A 25,278-nucleotide genomic window follows, 5' to 3' on the forward strand; every position below is an offset into this window, starting at 1 on the left:
GCTTTATTTTTCAACTTTAATCAAGTATAATTTACATACAATGTAATTTACACATTTTTAAGTGTATGGGGCAAGTCAACTTTGACAAATATATGCATCAATATAAACACCTCCCCCCCCATTAAGATGTAGAGCATTTCCATCTTCCTAGAAAGTTCCTTGTGCCTCTTTGCAGTTATTTGCTCCCCACCTCCTGAGTCTAAGTGAATACTGATTGGATTAGACTCTTTCAGAATTTAACATCAAGGAAATCATGTGTTTTTATGTCCAGCTTCTTTTAGCGTAATGCCTATGAAATTCACCCATGTTACTGTGTATCAGTGGTTTTTTTTTTAATTGTTCAGTAACGTTGCTTTGTATGAGTATACCAAAATGTATTCATCCGTTCACTTGCTGAATGTTTGGGGTTTTGGCTATTTTCAGCAAAGCTGCTGAGAACATTTGAGTACTAGCTTTTTTTATGGACATATGTTTTTATTTTGGGTAAATACCTAGGGGAGTAGAATTGCTGAACTGTATGGGTAAATATGTACTTGACTGTGTAAGAGAGAGCCAAACTCATTTTCAAAGTAGTTCCCCATTTATATACTCCCACCAGAGTTGTAGTCGTGCTGTCTTTGCCAGCCCTTGGTATTGCCATCTTTGAAATTTTAGCCATTATAGTTCGTGTGGTGTCTCACTTTGGTTTAAAAAAAATTTTTTTTGGGTGACCGATGTTTTCGTGGACTTAATGGCTATTCATATATCTTTTTTCTTTTGCCTACTTAAAGAAATTGGGTTGCTTTTCTGACTGAGCTATAAGAATTAGAATTCTTTCTGCATTCTGAATAAAAATCCTTTGTTTAGGTATATGTATTATGAATATTTTCTCCCAGTCTGTGGCTTGCCTTTTAATTTTCTTGATGACCTTATAAAAACAGGTTTTTAAAAAATTTCTTTTTATTTAAATTCAATTAATTAATGTATAATGTATTATTGGTTTCAGCGGTAGAGGTCAGTGATTCATCAGTCTTATATAATACCCACTGCTCGTTACAACACATACCCTCCCCAGTGTCCATCACCCAGTTATCCCATTCCCCATCCCCCTCCCCTTCAGCAACCCTCAGTTTGTTTCCTTTGATTAAGAGCCTCTTATAATTTGTCTCCCTCTCTGATTTTATGTTACTTTACTTTTTTCTCTCTTTCCCTATGATCCACTGTTTTGTTTCTTAATTTCATTTATGAGTAAGAGCATATATTGACTTATATTAATATATGTGATTGACTTATTTTGCTTAGCATAATACCCTCTAGTTCCATCCATATCTTTGTAAATGGCAAGATTTCTTTTTTTTTTTTTAGATTTTATTTATTTATTTGACAGACAGAGATCACAAGTAGGCAGAGAGAGAGGGGAAAGCAGGCTCCCTGGTGAGCAGAGAGCCTGATGCGGGGCTCAATCCCACGACCCTGAGATCATGACCTGAGCCGAAGGCAGAGACTTAAACCACTGAGCCACCCAGGCGCCTAGATTTCATTTTTTTGATGGCTAAGTAGTATTCCATTATATATATATATATGCCACATCTTCTTTATCCATTCATCTGTTGATAGGCATCTGGGCTCTTTTCATAGTTTGGCTATTGTGGACATTGCTGCTATAAACATTGGGGTACAGGTGTCCCAGAAGTTGTTGTTGTTGTGGTTTTTTCCCATGTAAGTCACATTTGTCATTTTCTCCTTTTATGGTTAGTGCTTTTCATGACCTAAGAAATCTTTGCCTTTTTCAAGGTCATGAAGATTTTTCTCTTATGTTTTCTGCTAGAAGTTTTATAGTTTAAATTTTACTTTTGGTTCTGTTAAGTATTTTGATTTAATTTGGGGGCATGGTATGAGTATAGGGATTGGAGTTTCTTTTTTTCCATGTGGTTACCAGTTGTTTTCACATCAGTGGTTGAAAAGACTGTTCTATCCACATTGAATTATGTTGCTGCCAAAGGCTTTATTTTGAATTTAACTTCGAAAAGTAACCTAGATTTTTATGTTCTTATAGTAGGTGTTTTAGACACTGACTTTCTAGGATGTCATTTTAAAAAGTGTGGCATTTTGATTTTTGGTCTCAAAAGTTATTTACATTTTAGAAACATTAGAGTGGGTGGGGTGGGAGCTCTAGAAACCCACTGTGCCAACGTCACCCTAATAGACCCAATTAGGGATGAATATAAAATAGATGACTGTGTGTGTGTGTACATGTGTTTGTGTGTGTGTGAGAAAAATTAAGCTAAAGCGCTTGTGGAACATTCAGGAAAGTACATCAGTAATGTTGCACAATTGGTACAGTCTTAAGTAATCACTTTTAGAGCTAAGTAACTTCTGTTGTTAATTTTTCTTATGTGTAAGTTTAAAAAATAACCAGAGTATAGGTAAGACTTTCTGTATCTTTTTGTTTTCTTGTCTTCGAAGACTGCCCTGTAAGTGACCATTGAGTAACTTGTTTCTTCTTGTGAAACAAAAATGCTTTGTGTCTATTTAAAACCCTTTCAGGCATCAGAAATGGGTGAGATGGTATGGGGGCAGGGTGCAGTGGTTTCTGAAATCACACATGAGCTTTTCCCTCCCTTCACCTCTGTTTCCTTGAGTGAAAAAGGTGCTCTCAGTAGCTACTGAGAATATTCCTTCTTGCTGACATGTTTTTTACTTTGTGCTTGTCCTGTCCAATTACATCTGTTCTAAAGCTCTCTCCCTTTTATCCCTTTTCCCTTGAGTACATCACTACTCCTTTCTATCATTCTTAAGTAGCAGTAATAGTAGTAATAATGGTGGCAGTAGCTAACAGTGTTTTAGACACTATTTTTTTTAATGATTTTATTAATTTATTTGACAAAGAGAGATAGCAAGAGAGGGAACACAAGCAGGGGGAGAGGGAGAGGGAGAAGCAGGCTTCCCGCAGAGCAGAGAGCCCTATTTGGGGCTCAATCCCAGGACCACGGGATCATGGCCTGAGTCAAAGCCAGACACGTAATGACTGAGCCACCCAGGTACCCCTAGACACTATTCAAAGGGCTTTATATTTACTGACTGATTTAGTCTTCACAAACATCCTTGGAGGGAGCTGCTGTTCTTTTAATATAGATTTTATAGATGAGGAAGCTGAGGCGGAGAGATGTTAAGTCTAGGGTTCTACCACTGGGCTTTAGTCCAGACTTCCTAGCTCTGAAGCACATGCTTTCAACCACTATGTTATATGGCTGCTCAGGAAAAACACAAAAGGAAGCAAACATTCCCTTCCTTCACCCCTGTTTCTGGACTTAAAAAAGAGTCATGTTTTATAGCCTAGTTGACATATTATTTTGGTTAATATTTCATGAAATTTTCATCCTTTATAATGCATATTACAATTTGTATTTCTATCTCTGGCAGTGAAGTTTCTAACAAAAAGCATCTGTGCTTAAAACAAAGTAGCTTTATTTCTAAAGCTGTTACTTTACAAACCACAGTCCCATGTGTCTGGTAGAAAGCACAGGCCTTCCTAGCATGTGGTGGTTCTTCTGGGAAAGCATCTTAGAAGAGGTGAGTCTTGGCCCTCTTCTGTATAAGAATGCGTGTAAACGGCTGGGGTTTGGTATGTGGAGATGGGTGGTAAAAAGACCCATGATTTTGATGAGGTGAAAGTTTAAGAAAGGATAGAGGTTGTAAAATGTTGCTCAAGAGAATTCATACCTAGAGAAGATTTCCAGGGTCAGAGAAGAAGAGCTGAGAGGTCATGACCCTGGGGAGAAATGAATGGCTTCTCGAGGCCTTTAGGCTTCTGCCTCCATCCACTCCCACCCTCACATTTTCCCTTTCCTTTTTATTTCCACTTGATTTCGCAATCCTCTTCGTTTTCCTCACCTTGTTGCAGGAAGAAATACTCTTTCTGTCAGGTTGGCCAAGACGGTTTGGAGACATTTTGATGCTGCTTCATCTTAAAGAAAAAAAAAAAGTCGCAATCACTGTAAAGGAAGAAAAGTAAAACCAAAAGTTGAAGAAAAGCTAGAGAAAGTGTTAAAAAAAGTAGAGAGAAAGTTTTAGAAAGACCCTAAATTTTCCCAGTACAAACTTCTTATGTTAAGGTAAAACCTCTTTACGCTTTTCTTCTTTTGAAGGGCACAGCTGCCGTGAATACTGGCCTTGATTAGTTCCTGGGCCTTGGGCCTCTGTTCTGAGAACTCAAGGAGCTTGCACAGGGAATAAGGAAGTTCTCAATCCTCCCTCTCACTCCCCAACAGGCCTGTCCCCTGTGGCTGGGCCTGGTGTGTTTCTTTACCTCTGCTCTCTCTAATACTGCAGGGGCCCTAAATCTGCTTTTTGTGTTTAGTCCCCATGGCAACTTGTCTAAGATTTCATCACCTCTGCTTGGTGGGAAAGACTGAAAGGAGGGTCCTCCTGGTCTCCAGAATCTCTGACTTGTACTCTGCCTGCCTTATCTAAAGCAGACTTACCAGCTAAAGTCAAACTTTGGGTCTTCCTTACCTTGGTTCGCTGTTGGCTGTGTGGACTTGGGTAGAGGTTGCCAACTTTCTTAAATGCTATCTGTGTCACTATGTCTATTTCCCTCTCTGGGCAGTGAAAGGTTCCTTCTTCATTTTGAAAATCTCTCATTTTGTAATGAGTTCTTACTGAACTTTTAAAATTCATGTAAGTGAATCTCATGTAAGTGAAAAGCTTGAAAGTAGGCTAGAATCAGAACGTAGGCTAGACTTAGGAGCTCTTGTCCTCCTTGTATTCTCTCCTTCTTGTATTCACTTTCCTCTCACATTCCACAAGGTGGCAGAATGTCTCCAGCCACTGGGTCCCTGGACGTCCAGACTCCCAGGTTCAAGTCCTGGGAAATGGATGAACATCTCCTGGGAGCTCCTGCATGAATTTTCTAATCCATTCTTTCCTTCTCTTTCTCTTGCTCTTTTCTAATAAACAATTTTATTTTTTGAAGAGGTAGTATATTTTAGTGGTTCAAAAATGTAAAAGTATTTTAAGAATGTGGAGTGAAAAGACTTTCTTTTTTTTTTTTTTTTTTTTTTTTTTTTAATTTAATTATTTGAGAGAGAGAGAGCATGAGAGGAGAGAGGTCAGTGGGAGAAGCAGACTCCCTGCTGAGCAGGGAGCCCGATGTGGGACTTGATCCTGGGACTCCAGAATCATGACCTGAGCTGAAGGCAGCTGCCTAACCAACTGAGCCACCCAGGCGCCCCCGAAAAGACTTTCTTTTATCTCATCCTTTTTATTAGTGCGAAGCTCCTCATTTTGTCTTTTTTTAATGCCTTTTCTCCTGACTTTTGTACTGCCTGATAAAATCTCATTTAGTGCTTTCTTTTCACTTATATTTGACTAGTATATCTGTCTAGTCAAGTTCTTTTTTCAGCTATCCTTTTATTTTTAATCTTTCTGAATTACTTTCTTGTAAGTTTTACTCCTATTTGTAGCACAGAGGTTTTTTTTTTCCCCTCTGTAATCCAATCTGAGGTCACCTCTCTTTTAATAAGTAAGTTTACCCCATTTACATTTGTTGTTTGGACAGATATATTTGATGTTAGTTTGTCCATGTCATTTTAGTCTTTGGTTTTATTTCTTGTGAAGAATCTTTATGTGGCCTTTTCCCTTGCTGTTTTTGTGGCTAGGTATTCTAATATTTGTCAGGTAATGGTTGTCTTCATAATTTCACTTTCACATAATGCTCTTAGTCTTCCTATAGTTCCTTACTATACACGGTGATAAAATTATACTAATTTTAACATAGAGACATTGTAACTCTATTACATGGCCTGTTTTATTCATTCTGGATCTCTATTGGATTCTATCCTCAGAGGAGAGAATTAATCACTCAGCCAGGAAGTTTAGAACTCAATCAGTATTTTTATTATCAGTAAGAATGCTGTCAGAAGAGGCTTTGTGAGTTTTCCTGTAGCAGATTGTCAGCCTTTTACAAGGCTCTTTTTGTCTATAAAAATTGTAGTTTCTAAAGTTAGCATAGATCATAAAATTGGTAAGCTGACATTTGTTTGGTCACAATTGAATGTTAGATCAAGATCTTTGTAGGTGGTCTGTTATTCAACACCAGAGAGTCATCAGTTTTATGTTCAAGTTGACATTAAAAGATATTATTGGGTCTGAAGTTCCTTTATTTTAGTGTGGGTTCCATACTTGTTGAGAGTTTTCTCATCATTTAATTTTTTCAAAATAATATATTTGGCAACAGAAAGGTATGTTACATATAAAAAGGTTTTTTAAAAAATTAGAAGTCCTAATTTAAAACAGTCCAGCTTCACATACCCCTTGTAATGACTGAGACTGCTTTCTTGACCATTGTCCTCCTGTCCAGCAGAGAAGAGTAGTCACCACCCTGAGCCCAGGGAGGGGCACAGCCTCTGTTCAGCCTCCTCTCCATTCAGGAGGCTTCAGCCCAGGCCACAGTCTCTGTAGAAGGTGGGAAGGGGAAGGTGTTTTTATAATTTTTTATTTTTATTTTTTTTTATTTAAAGATTTTTATTTATTTGTCAGAGAGAGAGAGATAGCGAGAGAGGGAACACAAGCAGGGGAATGGGAGAGGGAGAAGCAGGCTGTCTGCTGAGCAGGGAGCCCGATGTGGGGCTCAATCTCAGGACCTGGGATCATCACCTGAGTGGAAGGCAGATGCTTAACTGACTGAGCGACCCAGGTGCCCCAGTATAATTTTTTAGATTCAGGTTAGTTACTCGACCATAGTAGACTTCGTGATTTTTTTGGGTTCAGCTCTAATAGCACAGCTGAAACATAGACTACTGTTAGAGAAGATTTCCATTTTCTCTTTGTTCTCTTGTCCTGCAGTGACTGTCGTATCATTCTTGTCGACTATGTTTTCAGTCTGCAGTTTCCCTTTGAATCATTCTGAAAACCCCATTGAAAATGAAAATACCCCTTCTCCCCAACTTCCTGTGAATTCAGATTTAACACATTTGGTGTGTGGGATCTATGCTCTTACCGTGTGTTGCCGGTGACTCTGATGCAGGTCTTCCATGACATTTGTTCAAGGAAATCGAGATTGACAGTTCTGTGCTTAATGGAGAAGTTTTACTAAAATCTAATTTGACAAAATTCTGGTTGGATATTACTCATTATGTAGACAGTGTTTAAAGTAGACATTGGTTTCAAAAATAGTGATTTAATTTACCATAACTTTCTTCGATTAAGAAATCTGGCAAAACACAGATTTTTTTTTTTTAAGATTTTTATTTATTTATTAGAGAGAGAGAGAGAGAGCGAGCATGAGCACAGGCAGACAGAGTGGTAGGCAGAGGCAGAGGGAGAAGCAAGCTCCCCACTGAGCAAGGAGCCCGATGTGGGACTCGATCCCAGGACGCTGGGATCATGACCTGAGCCGAAGGCAGCCGCTTAACCAACTGAGCCACCCAGGCGTCCCCAAAACACAGATTTTATAACTCCAACCAGTTTGTGGAAAAAATGTTTGCATGAAGATGTTCAATACACAGATTGCAGAATGAGGAGTTTAACACTCTTGTAATGCTTCGGTGAAAGCCTCAAGGATAACTGAGAAGTCCATTTTTATCAAATTTAATGGGTTTCTAAATCCTTATCTGCTTATCAAACAAAATGTTAATTAGAACAGTAATTGAGTAATCTTGCGTTCATTCTAAGAATTTGTACAAAATTGCTGTGGAGCTCATGTAAGGTCATTCACTGCTTTTTGAGTTGCTAAATAATAACTTTGCTACAGGCTTCTAAAAATCCAGGTATTAAGGGAGTCTACAGAAAGATAAAAATTGATAAGAGATTTACAGTAGTTACTCTGATACTCTGTCTCTGGTGGATTAAGGTGAAAAAATCCTTCAGCACTGCAGATGGGAGAAAATCCTCCCTCTTAGATTTCTTCCTGAAACAGCTTATGCTTGCCTAGTCTTGTAGCAGAAAAGAAAAAGCCTTTGGAGCTAGGTATGCTGGCACAGATTTTTCTGGGGAAACAAAACACTACAAAATCAGGCTTATAGCTTTATTTAAGCAACACAGTACATCATGACAAGTATGATATATCCCAGGAATGCAAGGATGATTTATTCAGCATCAGAAAATGTGATAATACAAACTGAGGGTTGCCCGGGGTAGGGGGGTAGGGAGAGGGTGGTTGGGTTATTGACACTGGGGAGGGTATGTGCTATGGTGAGTGCTGTGAAGTGTTTAGTAAACCTGACGATTCACAGACCTGTGCCCCTGGGGCTAATAATACATTATATGTTAATAAAAAATAAAAAAGAAAGAAAGAAAATATGAATAATATATTAAGAAATTGAGATATAAGCCATGTGATTATTTTAACACATGTAGAAAGAACATTAGATTAAGCTTTAATAATCCTTTATGACTAAAGCTTTTTCTCCCCTCAAACTGGGAAACTTACCAAACCTTAGGCCAATAAGTCATTTATTCCAAAACCTATAGCAAGCCTCATACCTAAGAGGGAAACTTTAGAAGCCTCCCTATTATTGTCAGTAAGAAGACAGAGGATGCCTATTAGCATTACCTTTGTTGAGTACAGCCTGAATTCTTAGCCAGTAGTGTAATGAGTTAGGAAAAAGAAAAGAAAAATAGATTGTAAGGGAGAGGTAAAATATCTTTTTTTTCCCCCAGGTGATATTAACACATACATAGACAATACAGCACAAGAAATTAAAGTAGTCAGTACAGTTGCTGCATATAAAAATCAATGGGTTCTGTACACCATGATAACCCTCTAGTAAATATGTTTCCCTTCACAGTAGTGTTAATTTGTAATATATATCAGAGTGAGCACAACCAAAGAATATACAACATGGAGAAAATTAAAGAATATTATTGAAAAGACATAGAAAGATTGTACTATCTTTAACAATAGGGTATCTTGATTTTTTAAGATATTTTTCTCCAAATTAATTCATTGTTTATCCAGTCAAAATCCTAATAATATTAGGATTTTTTTTTTTTTAAGATTTTATTTATTTGACAGAGAGAGAGAGAGGGAACACAAGTGGAGTGGAAGAGGGAGAAGCACACTCCCCACTGAGCAGGGCTCAATACCAGGACCCTGACGTGAGCCAAAGGCAGATGCTTAATGACTGAGCCACCCAGGTTCCCCATATTTTTGGGTTTTTATTAATTTGACAAGATGAACCCCAAATTTTTTTTTAAAGATTTTATTTATTTATTTGACAGAGATCACAAGTAGACAGAGAGGCAGGCAGAGAGAGAGAGAGAGAGAGAGGGAAGCAGGCTCCCTGCTGAGCAGAGAGCCCGATGCGGGACTCGATCCCAGGACCCTGAGATCATGACCTGAGCCGAAGGCAGCGGCTTAACCCACTGAGCCACCCAGGCGCCCCTGAACGCAAAATTTATAAAGAAATCCAAAGGCCCGGGCGCCTGGGTGGCTCAGTGGGTTAAAGCCTCTGCCTTCGGCTCAGGGCATGATCCCAGGGTCCTGGGATTGAGTCTCACATTGGGCTTTCTGCTCAGCAGGGAGCCTGCTTCTCCATCTATCTCTGCCTGCCTCTCTGCCTACTTGTGATCTCTGTTAAACAAATAAATAAAATCTTTAAAAAAAAAAAAAAAGAAAGAAAGAAATCAAAAGGCCCATGATGAGCTAAGACAGTCTTGAAAAGCAAGGTGTAGGGCTCGGACACAGATACTGATGCCAAACCAGGGACATTAAGGTACTCTAGTCCAAATACAGAGAGATGTATGAAAAGATCAGTGGAACAGGATAGAGAAGCCAGTAACAGTCTCACACATATATAGAAACATGATAGGTATTGGAGGCAGCATTATGAAGTAGTAGAAAAAGATGGAATGATCTATAAATGGTGCTTTGATCTTTAATTGATAATCGTATGGAAAATCAAACTGTATTTCTAACTTCATACCATCCCCTGAAATAAATTCAGGTAAATTTAATTTGAAAAACAAATCTTAAAAATTCACCAGAAAATATAAGAAGGAATGGAATACTTAGCAGTACTTGAAAATTAAGAGAAGTTTATCTGTCTGCATTTATAAATCTTATAATACTCAGTGCAAAAGCAAGTTATAGAAGGATAGGTGTAATAAAGTACCACTTGGGGAACCTGGGTGGCTCAGTGGGTTAAAGCCTCTGCCTTCGGCTCAGGTCATGGTCTCAGAGTCCTGGGATCAAGCCCCCACATCGGGCTCTCTGCTCAGCAGGGAGCCTGCTTCCTTCTCTCTCTCTGCCTGCTTCTCTGCCTACTTGTGATCTCTGTCTGTCAAATAAATAAAATCTTCAAAAAAAAATAATAAAGTACCACTTAATGTAAAATTTAAGACATGAAATAAAACAACATGTTGTATAAAGGTGCTAAAGTATATTGTGAAGTATAAAAACGTATGTAGTAATAACATACACCAAATTAGAGATGGCATTTACTTTTTCAGGTGGTAGAGAGATGATTGTGACTGAGAAGGATGTATACAGTGTTTTATTATTTATTTAATGTAGTGTTTTACTGTTTTTTTTTAGATAAAAGTGTTCTAAGGCAACATGTCACAGATGTTAACATCAGGTGAATATCCAATAATAAAGAAATGGTTGAATAAACTATGGCTTTTACATACTATGAAATATTTTTCAGCCATTAAAAACAATTAGTTGTAGATAGGTCACTTTGTGTGGAGTAATTTCCAAGACTTATTGCTTATGAAGAAGGTAAGATGCGGAAAAATTTGTGTGAGGTCATCCCATTTGTATAAAACAAGGATGTGTATGAGTATGTATGTATATGATATGTGCTTATGTACGAACATACGAACATGAATAAAAAAAAGGATTCATTCTGGACCGTTAATATGGGTTGGGAGTGAGGTGATAGGGAAAGAGAGGGGGCAGCGGGAATGGGGATCCAAGCAAAACAGAAAATGAGAGAGAAAACGTACTACCCAGCGTGGATGATATGGTTTGTTTATGTACTTTACATAATCTCACCACAAATGCGCGCGCACACCCACCCACCCACCCACACACACACACACACACACACACGCACACTCACGCATGCCATTTTAAAGACACCACAGAACTGCTTTAAATAGAGAGTGAGAGTTGACCTACGGGGAATTTAATGCGTTTGAATGGGAACTGTGGTAGAACTGGACTTAGCAAAAAGATGCCATTTCAGAGAAAGATGTACTTTATTGGTAGAGTATTTAAACAAATGATGCAATTACATTAAAATGTTGCTTTTCCAGTTTTCTCCCTTTTGTATTTATCCAAGTAATCGACGGTAATTCCAGTGAGTTCTTGATAATCACAGTGTACTTCTTGGTATAAAGTACCAGTGGTAAAAGTTGTAATTACATTTTATGAAATGGGGCCTTTTGACAGGGAAACTTTAGATCTTTTCTCTCTGTTTTTTCAACTTGAGGGAGAATAAAGGATGACTTTCTCTTTTTGGTCAGGCCAAGGCCTAAATATAGAGAGTTCAAGATTATGAATAATTATCTTTGAAATTTTCATTGTTTTCTTTCAGTGTGCGGGATGATAGAATTCGAGTAGAAAGGATGGATAACATGTATTTTGAATACAGCCATGCTTTCCAGGTGGTTACAGAGTTTTATGCAAAAGATGCACTTGACCTCCAAGGTAAATATTTTCTATGTGTTAGCCTTAATGTCCTCGAATTTAACTGAGTTGAGATTTGGATAAAGGTACAAGTTTGACTTTCAATTTAATGAAAACTAGGCAGTTACCAATAAATAACTGGCCCAAGTGGAGGCAAGAGTTCACTTTTCTTGCACTCATCAAAAACACCCCTGCAGCTTTTTTGACATATTCATTGGAGTGTAAGGAGTTACTGGCCAACCCTCCTTTTTGCTTCTCTTAAAAAGTGGCCCATCATTTTCCTTGGAATTTTGTAGAGTATTTGGATAAATTTCCTGGATAAAGGCTAGTATTTCGTTAGGTGGCTCACCACAATTTAAATACCAGAACATTAATGACAGGGTAGTAATATGTTAAGTAACCAGTATTTGTTGACTTGGTCTGTGCCCCTCCTTCCTACTAGTCCAGCTTATTGTTAAGGTTCATTTTTATATCTTATCCCATGCTGCAAGGCTTTCACCATTAGACGGTAGATGGATCAGTCTCCCCTTGGCTCCCTCACAGACACCAATGTCCTGTTAGCATTTCTCTTGCCATCCCTTTTAATCTCATGGTGTCAAACTGAATTGAGTGTCAGAGAGGCTAACCCATTCTGACACAGTCTGCGATGTCACCAAGGGATTGTTGTCTTATGCTCAGGTAAGGACAAGACTACCATAAGCCACTCTTGACATCATATTCACTTAGGAGTCTGTGAGATAGGAAACCAGCTTGCCTTTTTTCTCTTAGTAGGAATAGCCCTCCACAGGGTTTGCAGCCCCATAGAGCCATTGAGAGCCCATCCCCAAGCCCTGCCCCCTGTCAAGTGACAGTTCAGCTGCAAAGACAGATACTCTTCAGGGTCTACCCAGACATAGAAGCCTCGTGCCATGCCAACTTCAGAGTCCCAGAGTACACAGAGTAGGTGAACATTTCTAGAATCAGGTGTTTATAGTACTTCTTAGTTTAGATGCGATTTGCTGGTTTCAGGTCATTCTTACCATGTACAATGTTACGTTATAATACATTGGCACTTCATTTTTATCAGGTTTCCTGGGGAATGGAGCTAAAAAGTTAAAGGTAAACTTCTCAAAAGGGGGAAGAGTTTTGTTAATTCTTTCTTCACACCTTGGTTTTATAAAAAGCCACAACAGAAATTAATGTATGTGGTATTACTGATGTGTAGAGGATATTTTGTAATTTTTTCTTTTATTTATGAAAGTAATAAATGACTATTGCAAAAAAAGGTCCAAACATAGTTTTGCATAAAGGAAAAAAAATACCTCCCCCCAAATCTTTAAGGATTTTTATAGGTACAAATCCATTTGGATAAGTATATATATATATATATAATTCTGTATATTTCATATAAATTGGGTTTATTCTTTCAACTAATTTTTATTAACTGCCTATTATGTGAGGCATCATGCATACAATAAAGAATAAAAAAGAATAAAAGAATAAAAAAGAAAAAAATTCCTGTCCTTCGAATAGTGTGGTGAAGTAAGGCCTCACTGTGAAATGGCCCTTGAGCGGAGATTTGAACGAAGACTGAAGGAGTGTAGGGATCAAGCCATACACACAGCTGAAGGAACAGTGTTTTAGGCAGAGACACCAGTAAGTACAACATATATACATGCCTGGTAGGTTTAAGAAGTGAAAGGAGCCTGGGTGCTAGAACAAAGTAAGGCAGAGACTCTGAGGAGGTGAGCTAAGAGATGCAGGGGAGGTGGAAGCCAGGTTGTAGGGCCATAAGACCCCTGTCAGGACGTGAGCTGTTTCTCTCAGTGAGTTAGGGATGTTGGAGTATTTTGATAAGCAAAGTAGTCTAATGGTCTCGAGTACATTTTGAAAAGGATTCTTTCAGCTGCTCTGTTGAGAATATCCTGTAGCGCACAGGGATAAAGCTGAGAGAGCAGATGGTAAGCAATATTCCTGCTGAGAGATAAGAATGATTGTACAACTTTTTTTCACCCTCACTCAGCAGTATATTATAGATATTTTTCTGTGTCTGTACAGATAGCTCTAAGTCATTGTTACTAGTAGTGCATAATCTGGACTTATCAAAATTTATTGAACTCTTACGCTCCTGATGTTCAGTTAGGTTGTGGATTTTACTATTACAGGAGATGTTTCGGCTCAGTTCCTTGTACACACATCTTTGACATGCATTTGAGAGTATTTCTGGATCAGAAGGGATAGGCTTTTATATTTTGAAGAAATTATTCTCTTGCTTTCCAGAAAATGTTTATTTCACCATCAGAAAAATGCCCATTTTTCCATGACTTAGATACCTGTAATCTTCAGCGTTTTCCCACAAGGCAATTTTAGGAGGTATTGTCTAAATTATTATTTCAATAACCACAAACTAAACTTCATTTAACTTAAAGTTCATTTTTCATAATGGTGAGCAATAACTTTAATGAAACTATATATTCTGTTTTTTAGCTTCTCAAACTTTTTCTGGCATCATTAATTTGGAGAAGCCTGTGATTTGCTCTTTGGCTGCCATAATAAGATACCTCAAAGAATTTAACTTGGAAAAGGTGCTTTCCAAGCCCAAGTAAGTGATTTCTCAAAAAATAAAAAAAAAAATGTGGGTAGAGTTATATTAAAAGCATTTCCTTTAAAAAAAAAATTCTTGTTTTTCTTTTGGCTTGAAGTTCACATGCATTCATTTAAAAATAAGAGCATCTGAGAAATTTGACATTACTACCTTTTCCTTTGATTATTGGCGGATAAAAAGTCATCTTCTGTTTCTACTGTGTGTCAACATTGAACCATAAATCTGAATATAATATGTCCAGCCTTAGAGTGTAATTCATTCTCTCCATAATTCAGTCTATGAAACCATTTCTTAAATTGAGTTTGGTAAGTACTGTACTCAGACAAGTTCACCCACTATTGATAGAAAATCCTTTTTTTTTAAAAAAAAAATTTATTTATTTTAGAGAGAGAGACCACAAGCAGTGGGAAGGGGCAATGGGAGAAGGAGAGAGAAAGTAGCGAATGCTCAAGCAGATTCCTGATGAGCAGGACATGGGGCTCGATTCCAGGACCCTGAGATTATGTCCTGAGCTGAAATCAAGAGTTGGCCACTTAACCTGACTGAGCCACCCAGGTGCCCGTATAGAATATTCTATTTGGGAGCAAGAATGAACTGCATGGTGCTATTGGTGAAAAATATTAATGTAAAAATATTTATAGAATCCTTAAGAATTCTGTCAATTTGTATTCATATGGCTATTTAATATACAAAATACTAGAGCAGAGTTAATTGACAAGTAGTATTAAATGGATTAGGAAGTGGTATTAGAAAGCAGTCATAAAACTTCACTGCCTTTCTTATTCCTGGTTTCAGTTCTTATTTCATAGACCATAAATTTGGGGAAGAAGAAGATAGCTACTACCATGGCTTTTTAAAAGAGTGATTAACTTTGTGGAGTTCAGAGATTTAAAACTCACAGTTGCCGTTCTAGGAAGATGTTAGTTTAAAAACCAGTGGAATAATAAAAGGTAGTGGGAGAATTTTCTTGCCTTTCTGTATTTCACCTTCAGCCCCTTGGTTTTGGCTCTGAAGAATTAACTTTTATCATTTTGATCCTTGATAAGTAAGCTGCTTCCTGTTCTGCAGAGGGGAGTGGACATATAGGCACTATCTCACTAAAATGGTTGAATATGAATTGGGGTACAAAGAGGTGGTACTGGAATGGAGTTGTTGGGGGCGGTGCAAGAAAAGCACGTCCCTTGGGAATCTTTTTGTAATGTCTTTTTTGGTGTGCCTAGTATTTAGGATAGAACAGAATATCAGTTATCTGGAAGCAGTTTTGTCCTGTTTAAAATTAGTCTAAATGTCTGTCATCCGGAGAGTGGACTTACTGTGGTATGTTCATGCAGTCTAAGGTTAAACAGCAATGAAAATAAATGGACTGGAGTTACATGTATCAATATTTTAAAAATTATGTTAACATTATAGTGAGCCAGAAATCAAATAACTGAAGAATACACAGTACTCGCCATTATATGAAGTTAGAAACGTGTAAAAAAGTCACTATTTAAGTAGTGGTTAGGAACATTGCGTAAGTATACATGTCTATATAGGAAAGATACGACTTGATGTTTTATTTTTTATCCTGGGTACTATATTAGTCTATATATGTTTTAGTATGACTGAAATATTTTATTAAAAAGAGTATCAGCTGGTATTATACTTCATTGGGTTGCACTTCAGGCTCCAATAATAGGATACTTTTTGCAGAAATTGATCCATATGATTGACTGTGTTGGATCCCCATAGGAAAGGATGGCAAACTACTTACTGTTTGACTTCTTCGTGATAGGGAGCCCCTCTGAGTGAGATGGAATTGGTGACTAATAGCTTGCCCATTAAGACTTGTCTCTGTTCCTGTATCACCAAGGAATGAATATTAATTTTGGAATAGAAAAACTTTGTAAAAAAAATCAGGCCCTGATATATATAGAAGTAGATGAATTTGGGTCTGAAAAAATTATTATATCCTTATATTCAAAGTAAAAATAATACTGAATAGAAAAACATGTTTTTTATACTGAAATTAAACTAGTTTACTTTTAAATTACCTAACTTGATAAATTACATGAAGCTGAACTTTTCTCATTTTGTATTTGGTGATGGTGGCGGTGGGCAGTAGTCAGGGAACTGAATCTGCTGATGACTTAGTATGTGTCTAATCTGCTAGTCGGGTGATCCCCTGTTCTCATTGCCATAGAACCAAAGACAAAGATGGAGATCCATAGTAAAGGTGCTCACATGGTATAAATTTCTATCACCCAGCATGTATCAAGCACCAAGCAGGGAGTCTGTAAATACAGGATTAATGGAAGAAAAGGAGAGAAGGAAGAAATTCTTTTATCCTGTGAGCATGGACTTGATTGGAAATTGTCAAACTGTCCTTGGGAGCCAAGATTAATGAATAAAGGTGGTGATCAGACTGGTACAATTTTTTTGCTTAAAATGTGAGTGATGATTTTATACGGATGGGATGTGATATGACTTTGGAGATAATTCCAAAAGAGTAATTCCACAGTTACATTTTGGAAAAAGAATGTTGCTGCTCTGAGTGGTTACTTTGGAAAATAAGAATGTTCTTGTATACTTAGAATTCAGTTATATTACCTTAAAAATTCAGCAGCATAAGGTATAGTTGGATTTACTTTAAGAACTGTTAATGGGGAAAAATTGAGTTGCGTCGTATGGCAAATGCTTTCACAAAAACTGTTGTACATTTCATAAAAAGTCTTGATATGCATTTACTTAAAGGTGTTTGTGCCTTTATGGTAGAATTTGAGAAAATATGTATTTTAGGTATTCTTAAAAATGGGTTAAGTGAGGTTTTATTAGTTAGGCCAGATTTTGAGGTTCCAGGTTTGTCTTGAGAGTTTAAGTAGGTTTGTTCCAGAGCAAAATAGTATAATAGAATAAATAGGATGTGAGGGATATTAGTCATCATGAAAAAATTAGCCTGATTCCCAAATTTAGGAAGTTTTAAAGGAATTGGTGTTTTTGTTAGTGTTGAAAATGAGCATTTTTGTCATTTCAGAGGACTTTTTAAGATTGGTGTGGTCAGAACTTCACATAGGTTTTGGAAATTTAGGAAAGAATGACAAAACCCACCCAAGATGAACTGCAAGAGCTTTTTCTTAGAGAACTTATTAGAATGATAACATAGGATGTTTACTTTTACTAGCGAAAGTGAATTTTGTAATTATTTTAATGACCTCTAATGGGTAGAGACCAGAGATGCAACTGAATATCCTAAAATTCACAGAATATCCCTTTACAAAAAATAATTATTTAGCCCCAAATTCAGTAGTCCAAAATCACATAAAGACACAACAAGAGAAGAAACTACAGACTAATGTGAATATGGACATAAGAATCCTCAAAAAATACAAGCAAATGGAGTCCAACAATATGAAGGATTATACATCATGATTTGGGGATTTATTCTAGGACCATAGGTTTGTTTTAATGAATTTTAAGTATTTAGTGTAATATACTGTATAATGAGAGATTAAAAACTACAGGAGCATCTCAACAGACAGTGAAAGCTCCCTTTCGTGATAAAAACATCCAACAAACTAGAGCTAGAAAGGAATGTCCTTATTCTAATAATGGCCATCAGTGAAAACCTCAGACGCTAACATCGTATTTAAGGGGGAAAGAATGAATGCTTCTCCTCTAAAAACAGGAACAAGCAGTGTTTTCCCACTTCTGTTGTATATTGTCCTAGAAAGTCTAGTCAGGGTAATGAGGCAAAAAATGAAGTGAAAGGCATCCATATTGTAAAGGAAGAAGTAAAATTTTGCTATTGCAGTTAACATGAAATTATGTGTATAAATCCTAAAGAATCCAGGAAAAAATGATTAAAGCATATAAAATGAGTTTATGAGGTTGCAAGATATGAGATCAATATACCAAAATGAAAATTGACTGTGTATCTATAACCTTGCAATGAAGAATCCAAAAATGAAAATAAGAAAATAATTTCATTTACAGTAGCATCAAAAAGAATAAAATACCTAATGCATTTAATAAAAGAAATACAAAACCTGTATTCTGAAAGCTGTAGAACACTGTTGAAAGAAAATAAAAGAAGACCTGAATAAGTGGAAAGGCATCCTAGGTTTGTGGATCAGCAGACTTGATTTTACTTAGATGGCAATATTCCCCAAATTGATCTACAGATTCAGTGTAATTGTACCAAAACCCTAGCTAGTTTTTTTTTTTTTGCAGAAACCGACAAATTGATCCTAAAATTTTATGAAAATTCAAGGGCCAAAAAATAGCTGTAACAACTTTGAAAAAGAATAACAGAATCAGAAGATTCACATTTCTGTTTGAAAACTTGTTGCAAGGCAACAGTAGCCAAGATAGTGTGGCACTGGCATAAAGACAGACATACAGATCAGTGAAATACAGCTGAGAGTCCAGAAATAAAGTATACATGTATTGTCAGTTGATTTCCAGCAAGGGTGTTAAAGCATTCAGTGGAGGAAAGAATAGTTTTTTGTTTTTTGTTTTTCCCCAATAAAAGGCCCTGTGTGAACCCTGGTTATTGTTTGACCTAGTGTTTTCTTGTGGTTCTTTCCCTGACCTATGCAAAAGAGTGAGTTTTGTATTACCTTCCCTCATGCCATAATAAAAAATAACTCAAAGTGGACCAAAGACCTATATGTAAGAGCTGAAACTATTAAGCTCTTAGAAGAAAACATAGGTGGGGCGCCTGGGTGGCTCAGTGGGTTAAGCCGCTGCCTTCAGCTCAGGTCATGATCTCAGGGTCCTGGGATCGAGTCCCGCATCGGGCTCTCTGCTCGGCAGGGAGCCTGCTTCTCTCTCTCTCTCTGCCTGCCTCTCCATCTACTTGTGATCTCTCTCTCTGTCAAATAAATAAATAAAATCTTTAAAAAAAAAAAAAAAAGAAGAAAACATAGGTGTAAAAATTTTCATGACTTTGGATTTGGCAATAGTTTCTTAGCTGTGATGCCAAAAGCATAAGTGACAAAAGAAAAAATAGAAAATATTGGACTTCACAATAAGAAACTTGCTCTTCAAAGCCTACTGTCAAGAGAATGAAAGAACCCACTGAATGGGAGAAAAACTTTTTATAGAGACCTATGTCCACTCTTAGAGTTCTTCATATATTAAGGCAGATATTAAAAAAAGACAGATAACCCAATTAAAAATGGGCAAAGAATCTGAATAGGCATTTCTCCAAAGAACATGTACAAATGACCACTAAGCACATGAAAAAATGCTTAGCATCATTAGGCATCAGATAAATTCAGATCAAAGCCACAGTGAGATACTACTTCATATCCACTAGAATAGTGATAATAATAATTTAAAAAACCAGACAGGTGTTGGTCTGAATGTGGGCAAATTAGAACCCTCATACGTGGGAAGGTAAAATAGTTATAACCACCTTGGAAAACACTGTGGTAGTTCCTCACAGTGTTTAACTTGGACTTACCGTATAATGCAGCTATTCTACTCCTGGATATGTACTCAACACAGATGAAAACATATGTCCACACAAAAATTTGTATGTGACTGTTCATAGTAGTCTCATTCACAGTAGCCAAAAAGTGGAAATAATCCACATGTTCATCCATTGATGAATAGATCTATAAAATACAGAATATGCATAAAATGGAATATAATTCAACCATAAAAAGGAATGAAATATTGGTCCATGCTACAACATGGATGAACCTTGAAAATATTAAGTAAGTTAAAGAAGACATCACAAAAGACCACACACATAACTGTATGATTCCACTTATATCACAGTATACTTATATCCACAGTAGCCAAATCCGTGAGAAAGAGAAAGCCAATCAATTGTTTCTAAGAGCAGTTTCAGCTAGAGGGAAGTGGAGAGTGACTTTGAATAGGTATAGAGGTTTTGGGGTGGGTAATGCAAATACCTGAAATTACATAATGAGGTTGATTGCACAATCTTGTTAATATACTAAAAACCATTGAATTGCATACTCCAAATAAATGGTGTGGTATGCAAATTATATCTTAATGTAGTTGATATACATATATACACATACATATTTAAGTGTTATTAGTATCAAGATTGGGAAATCCTTGTCTCTATTTTACTCCCGCTTCTAAAGCAATATGCTTCTGAGGCTTCTACCCAGTGCTTCATGTATTTTGAGGCATTTCCACTCTAGTTGGTCAGAGGGCCAACTATTTTAAGCCCTGTACGAACCCTCGGATAAATCCTGATGGATTGACCAAGTGTTTTCTTGGGTTCTTTCCCTGACCTGTGGAGGTTCCCCACACCTTTAAGGATCAATACCTACCTGGCCAAAGCCTTGAGGGGATCCTTCCACAGATTTTTGGAGCTCTCTTGTGTGCAGCTCTGTCATGTCTGGCTTTCTCCACAAATTCTAGTTTCCTTGGTCTCTCCAAAGAATCAGTCATAATTTACCTCACTTGTTTTTCTTCTCTCAGGGATTACAATTCTGTGCTATCTGATGTCTAATACCTGCCCAGTTTTTTAAAAAAATATAAATTTGTCTAGTTTTCTAATTGTTCATGGTTAAAGGACAGTTCTCATGCATTTAATCTTTTATGAATGAAGGCAAAAGTCAGGTACCATAATTGAACATCACATATAAACCACAGAAGATGTGTGAGGTTACAGCAGCTAACCAGAACAATGCCTGTGTTCTAAAGCTTCCAGAAAATTAATTTCACTTAAAATTAAAAACAGAAAAAGACCCAAATTCTAATCTTATACAAAATTATTATGAGAAAAAAAAATAAGGAGTCAGATAATGTCCTTACAGAAAATGAATGTGTGCCGGAAAGATGTCCACAGATGAAATGAAAACTATAACCTACTACTTCAAAATGAGCTCAAAGACATTAAGAAAATGATACCAGGGGTGAAAGAACAAATGAGAATGAGAAATAGGAAAGCTTTGAAATGAGATGGTTGGATTGAAGAATGAACTGTGTATTCAAGAATAAGATCAATTTAGGAGTGAAGAGTAAACTGGAAAGAATACTAAAGTGAACAAACATAGCACATATACTTGAAGAGAACTAGAATTTGAAAAGAGAGATGTGCAAAAAATAATGATTAACATAGCAGACCTGATGAGACAGCCATCCTTAGAAAGAACTACTTGCAAGCTTGACCCTTAACTGGCATCTGAGAAAGTTTTTAGCATTTTCTGATAAGAATGGCTCACTCTCCCCAAACTTCACAAAGAACATGGTTTATGCTAACTACTTGCTTGTTTCTGGGAGCTGGAATTTTTGCACATGTAGAGGAGAAGATGCCCGTGTGACTAGTTTCCAGTGTAAACCCTAGGTGCTGAGTCTCTAATGTGCTTCTCTGGTGGACATTCCACACGTGTCATCACAACTTACAGCATGGGAAATTGAGCACACCCTGTGTTACTCCACCAGGAGAGGACTCTTGGAAGCTTGGAAGTCCTCCAGGCTTTGCCTTCTGTATCTTTTTCCTTTTCTGCTTTTGCTTAGTAGTCTTTCACTGTAATAAATTATAGCTGTGAGTACAGCTATACTCAGAGTCCTGTGTAACCTCCTGGAGAATCACTGGAGACTCATTATATATCTTTGCTATTATTTTCCTCTCTAATAAGCTTCTTGGCAGCTTTTAGGAATGTAAAGATGGTCATTTTGTTGTGTTACAAATCAATTAGAAGTGAATCTACAATAAAACAAGTTTTGTAGTAGGTAATTTGTAACTCATAAATTAAATTAACCCTGAAAAGATTCGACAAATGGTAAATGTCTGAATTCTGAAAACTGTACATAGAGAACTATTTTCCACTATAGATTTCATATGTAACATAGTAGTTTTGTGCATTTTTTGGTCCTTTTCAGTTTTCAAATTATTTTTAAATAGTATCTTTGTAAAGGGTTGGTCTTTTGGGTAAGATCTGTACCTTTAACTGCCTGTGTCTAAATCCGAAAGATTGGTTTTCGTTTTTTAAAAAAAAACTAGGGTAGGAATGATACAGAATCTTAAATTTTACTGGCAAGTTTTCAGCAATGACATTTTCCTCCCATTACAAAACTTGAGGGGGGGAAAAAAAGCATCGTTTGTACTTTCTTGTCTGAAATATTAATGAGATATTTTCCCACGTTACTTGTAGGATTTTCATCCAGGTTCACACAGCATGAATTCTAGCCAGGCATTGTTTATGAGGTTCATTTCAAAGCATATAAAATTTGTTTTTTTCCAGAAGGATAAATAATTTAGAATTGCTTGAGTATTTCAGATCACTGATCATATACTCTTGAATTCCTAACGATGCTGGCAGATACAACTCTGAGTTCCAAAAAACACATAATTCCTAATGGAAATTAGGCACTGACAGAAGGAAATTTCTTGTGTATTTGGGAAGAAGAGTCAAAACTCCAGAATACATTATCAACCAAGCATAGAGGAAACCCAAAAGCATATTTAGTTCTTGGGTCACCTGGGTGACTCCGTCAGTTAAGCATCTACCTTTGACTCAGGTCATGAACTCAGGGTTCTGGGATTGAGCCCTGAATTGGGCCCCCTGCTTAGTGGAGAGACTGCTTCTCCCTCTCCCTCTGCTGCTCCCCCCCCGCTTGTGCTCTCTTGTTTTCTCTCTGTGTCAAATTAATAAGTAATATCTTTTTTAAAAAACATATTTAGTTCTTATGTTGCTTGATAATTATTGTTCCGTAGGAATCATTCCAATTTAATATTGCCCAGTGGTTGATCTCTTTTATTAAAATCAATGCAGATGTCAGTTTTCAATAAACTCTTTGCTTCTCACTGTGTCTACTTTGAGACCTAGGGGACTTGTTCAGTAAGGGAAGAAACTAAAACAAAAAATTACATGCACAACTTACTAATGCTGCTAATTAATAAAGGAACCTGTACTTTTTCCTCTAAGGTCTAGTTTTGTGAGCTAACTTAAGACCATTTGGTTGTTCAGTTTATTGGGTTCTTTTGGTATTGTGGATATTCAGGAATTGTGTCCAGTAAAAATATAGGTGAGGGCTCTAAGATTCCTCCCCCAGTGGTCTTTACTAGGTTGTGTGTTAGTCCAAACCAAATTCTGCCACACATATACTTCTTAGCAAACAGACACAAAAGCAGTCCTGTTAACTCTTCTGTAAGCTCCATGAAATCCCAAATCTTTCTTTTTTAGTGTTCTGACAGCACCTTGCTTCTGAGGTTCATTTGAGGCATAGTAGAAGCACTTTTAGTTGGAGTTAGGTGACAAAACTCTGAACTAATAGGTGGATCAAGGATGCTTTCAGAAACCTAGACCTAAAACCCCATTCTTCAGTGCATGGACTGTTGGGTTTACTAGTTCTTATGAGGGTGAAGCCAACTGAACAGTATTTCTGGATAGTCCACAGATCTTAAATGCCACTTATTTATGTTACAGCTCTGCTGTTCATGGGAGATGAAGACAGCTAACTGAGATGTTTTTAGAAAAGGCTGTGGATTACGGGTTCTTGATTAGTCTTTCTCTCATACCAGATGAGCATCCCTGTACAGTCTATAGTTGATGAACGTACACCTGTGGTAATCATTGCTAGGGTGTAGATTCAGCCTAACTGTCAGGAACAGGGGAGGATTTCTGCCTCACTGCTTGGGAACTGGCTGGATATCAGCTCGAGTCCAGGCTCTCAACTCTTCCATTTTGGATCTTTGACCATAAAGGTCACTTGTCAGCTACACAGCAAATCACTGCCTAATTGTTTCTTCCTGAAAATAACGTTTTACATTTTATTCTCGTCCCTGGGTGTTTTACGGAGATCTCTGGGTTTTAGGACTCAAAGGAAACCAGCCAACCAACCCGAACTGGCTTCCCTGTAGGAAGATGGCAGACATTTGTTGAACGTGCGTGTGCTGCTGGGCTCAGCAAGTGTTGCAAAATGCATGACATAAATAACTCTTGCCTTCAAGGGACTTAGATCTGTTAATGAGGATAGCAGAAGAACATGAAATTGCTCTAATCCAAAACAAATGAAGTTAACTGCCCTGAGAAGGAGTGAAAGGTAGATACACACACCTGCTGTCAGTCAGTGTTGGAGTTGCCTCCCTCTAAAAATCATTAACAAGTTATCAATGGAAATTACATCAAACCTATCAGAGAAATCATGCTGCTAAAGGACAGTTCTTACTTGGCAATATTCCTAATATGCAGTAAGGGTTCAAGCTCCAGGGTTCTGGAGCTTCGGTTGGGGGAGTCATCTAGAAGTGAAGGCATCTCTCAGTCAGCACTGGCTCTGATTTTAGGCTCTGGACTCCTGGATGAAGATTTGTTTCCATAACTGGCTTGGGAACGTGGATTATATTTAGATCTTATCACAGCCGTGTGAGAAGTATAGTAATTTATAATGTAAACATTCATGCTTTTCCTCCAAATAGTTTAGTGACTTGCCCTTATTTTTCTTGCCTTTAAAAATAAGCTATAAAATCTGTAAGTACTGTTGATAGAAACATAAAGGAAATTGGATTACTGTATTAGTAATGCATTGATTAATGTACTTCTTAACATGAAAGATTGCTAAAGACAGAATTGGAATTGTGTGTACACTTATTGATCATCGCAACTCAATACTCAAGTCTGAAATTTACTGAACTTTAATCTCATTTGGGATAGTTTTAGGGACAGAGAGACAATTCTTTGAGCTTAAGAAAATATTTTTGCTACTTTTTTAGTTGTATACTCCACTAAAACGTTAGCTCCAATAATGTGTGTTGTTAATTATAGAGTAAATACCATTTGTTGTACATATCAGAATGTTGATTAAAAGCTGTTAGAGGGTTTATCAAGATGATCTCATGCTAAAGAATAAGGAGGATGTTTTAAAATATCTTGACATATTTTTCTAGCTAATTGCATAGCTTTTCCAGAAGATACCACCACATGCTATGCTGATAATAAAAGACTGTGTTTGGTTCTATTCCTGGTAATGCAAAAAAGAGATGTTGGTACCATTTACTTCCTTGTGCTTGTTTATGGTGTGAGACAACTAACTTTTAGCATCAGTCTGTTTAATGGCACCAGCATCAATGGAATACAGTATCCCAATGAATACTTGTTTTGCTCCTTTTGGT

At 37.1% G+C, this 25,278-nt stretch overlaps 1 protein-coding gene across 1 annotated transcript in view; it reads left to right on the forward strand.

Moving 5' to 3' along the window:
* Positions 1-25,278, forward strand: part of LOC111148257 (mutS homolog 3) — a 181,346-nt gene that overhangs the window by 41,491 nt on the left and 114,577 nt on the right. Inside the window, 2 exon segments of the mRNA XM_022504714.1 lie at positions 11,523-11,635; positions 14,081-14,195. Of these exon segments, the coding sequence (XP_022360422.1) occupies positions 11,523-11,635; positions 14,081-14,195 (228 nt within the window).

This window comes from Enhydra lutris, unplaced genomic scaffold (genome assembly GCF_002288905.1).
Source record: "Enhydra lutris kenyoni isolate GAN:26980312 unplaced genomic scaffold, ASM228890v2 scaffoldscaffold19, whole genome shotgun sequence".
NCBI classification, from domain to species: domain Eukaryota; kingdom Metazoa; phylum Chordata; class Mammalia; order Carnivora; family Mustelidae; genus Enhydra; species Enhydra lutris.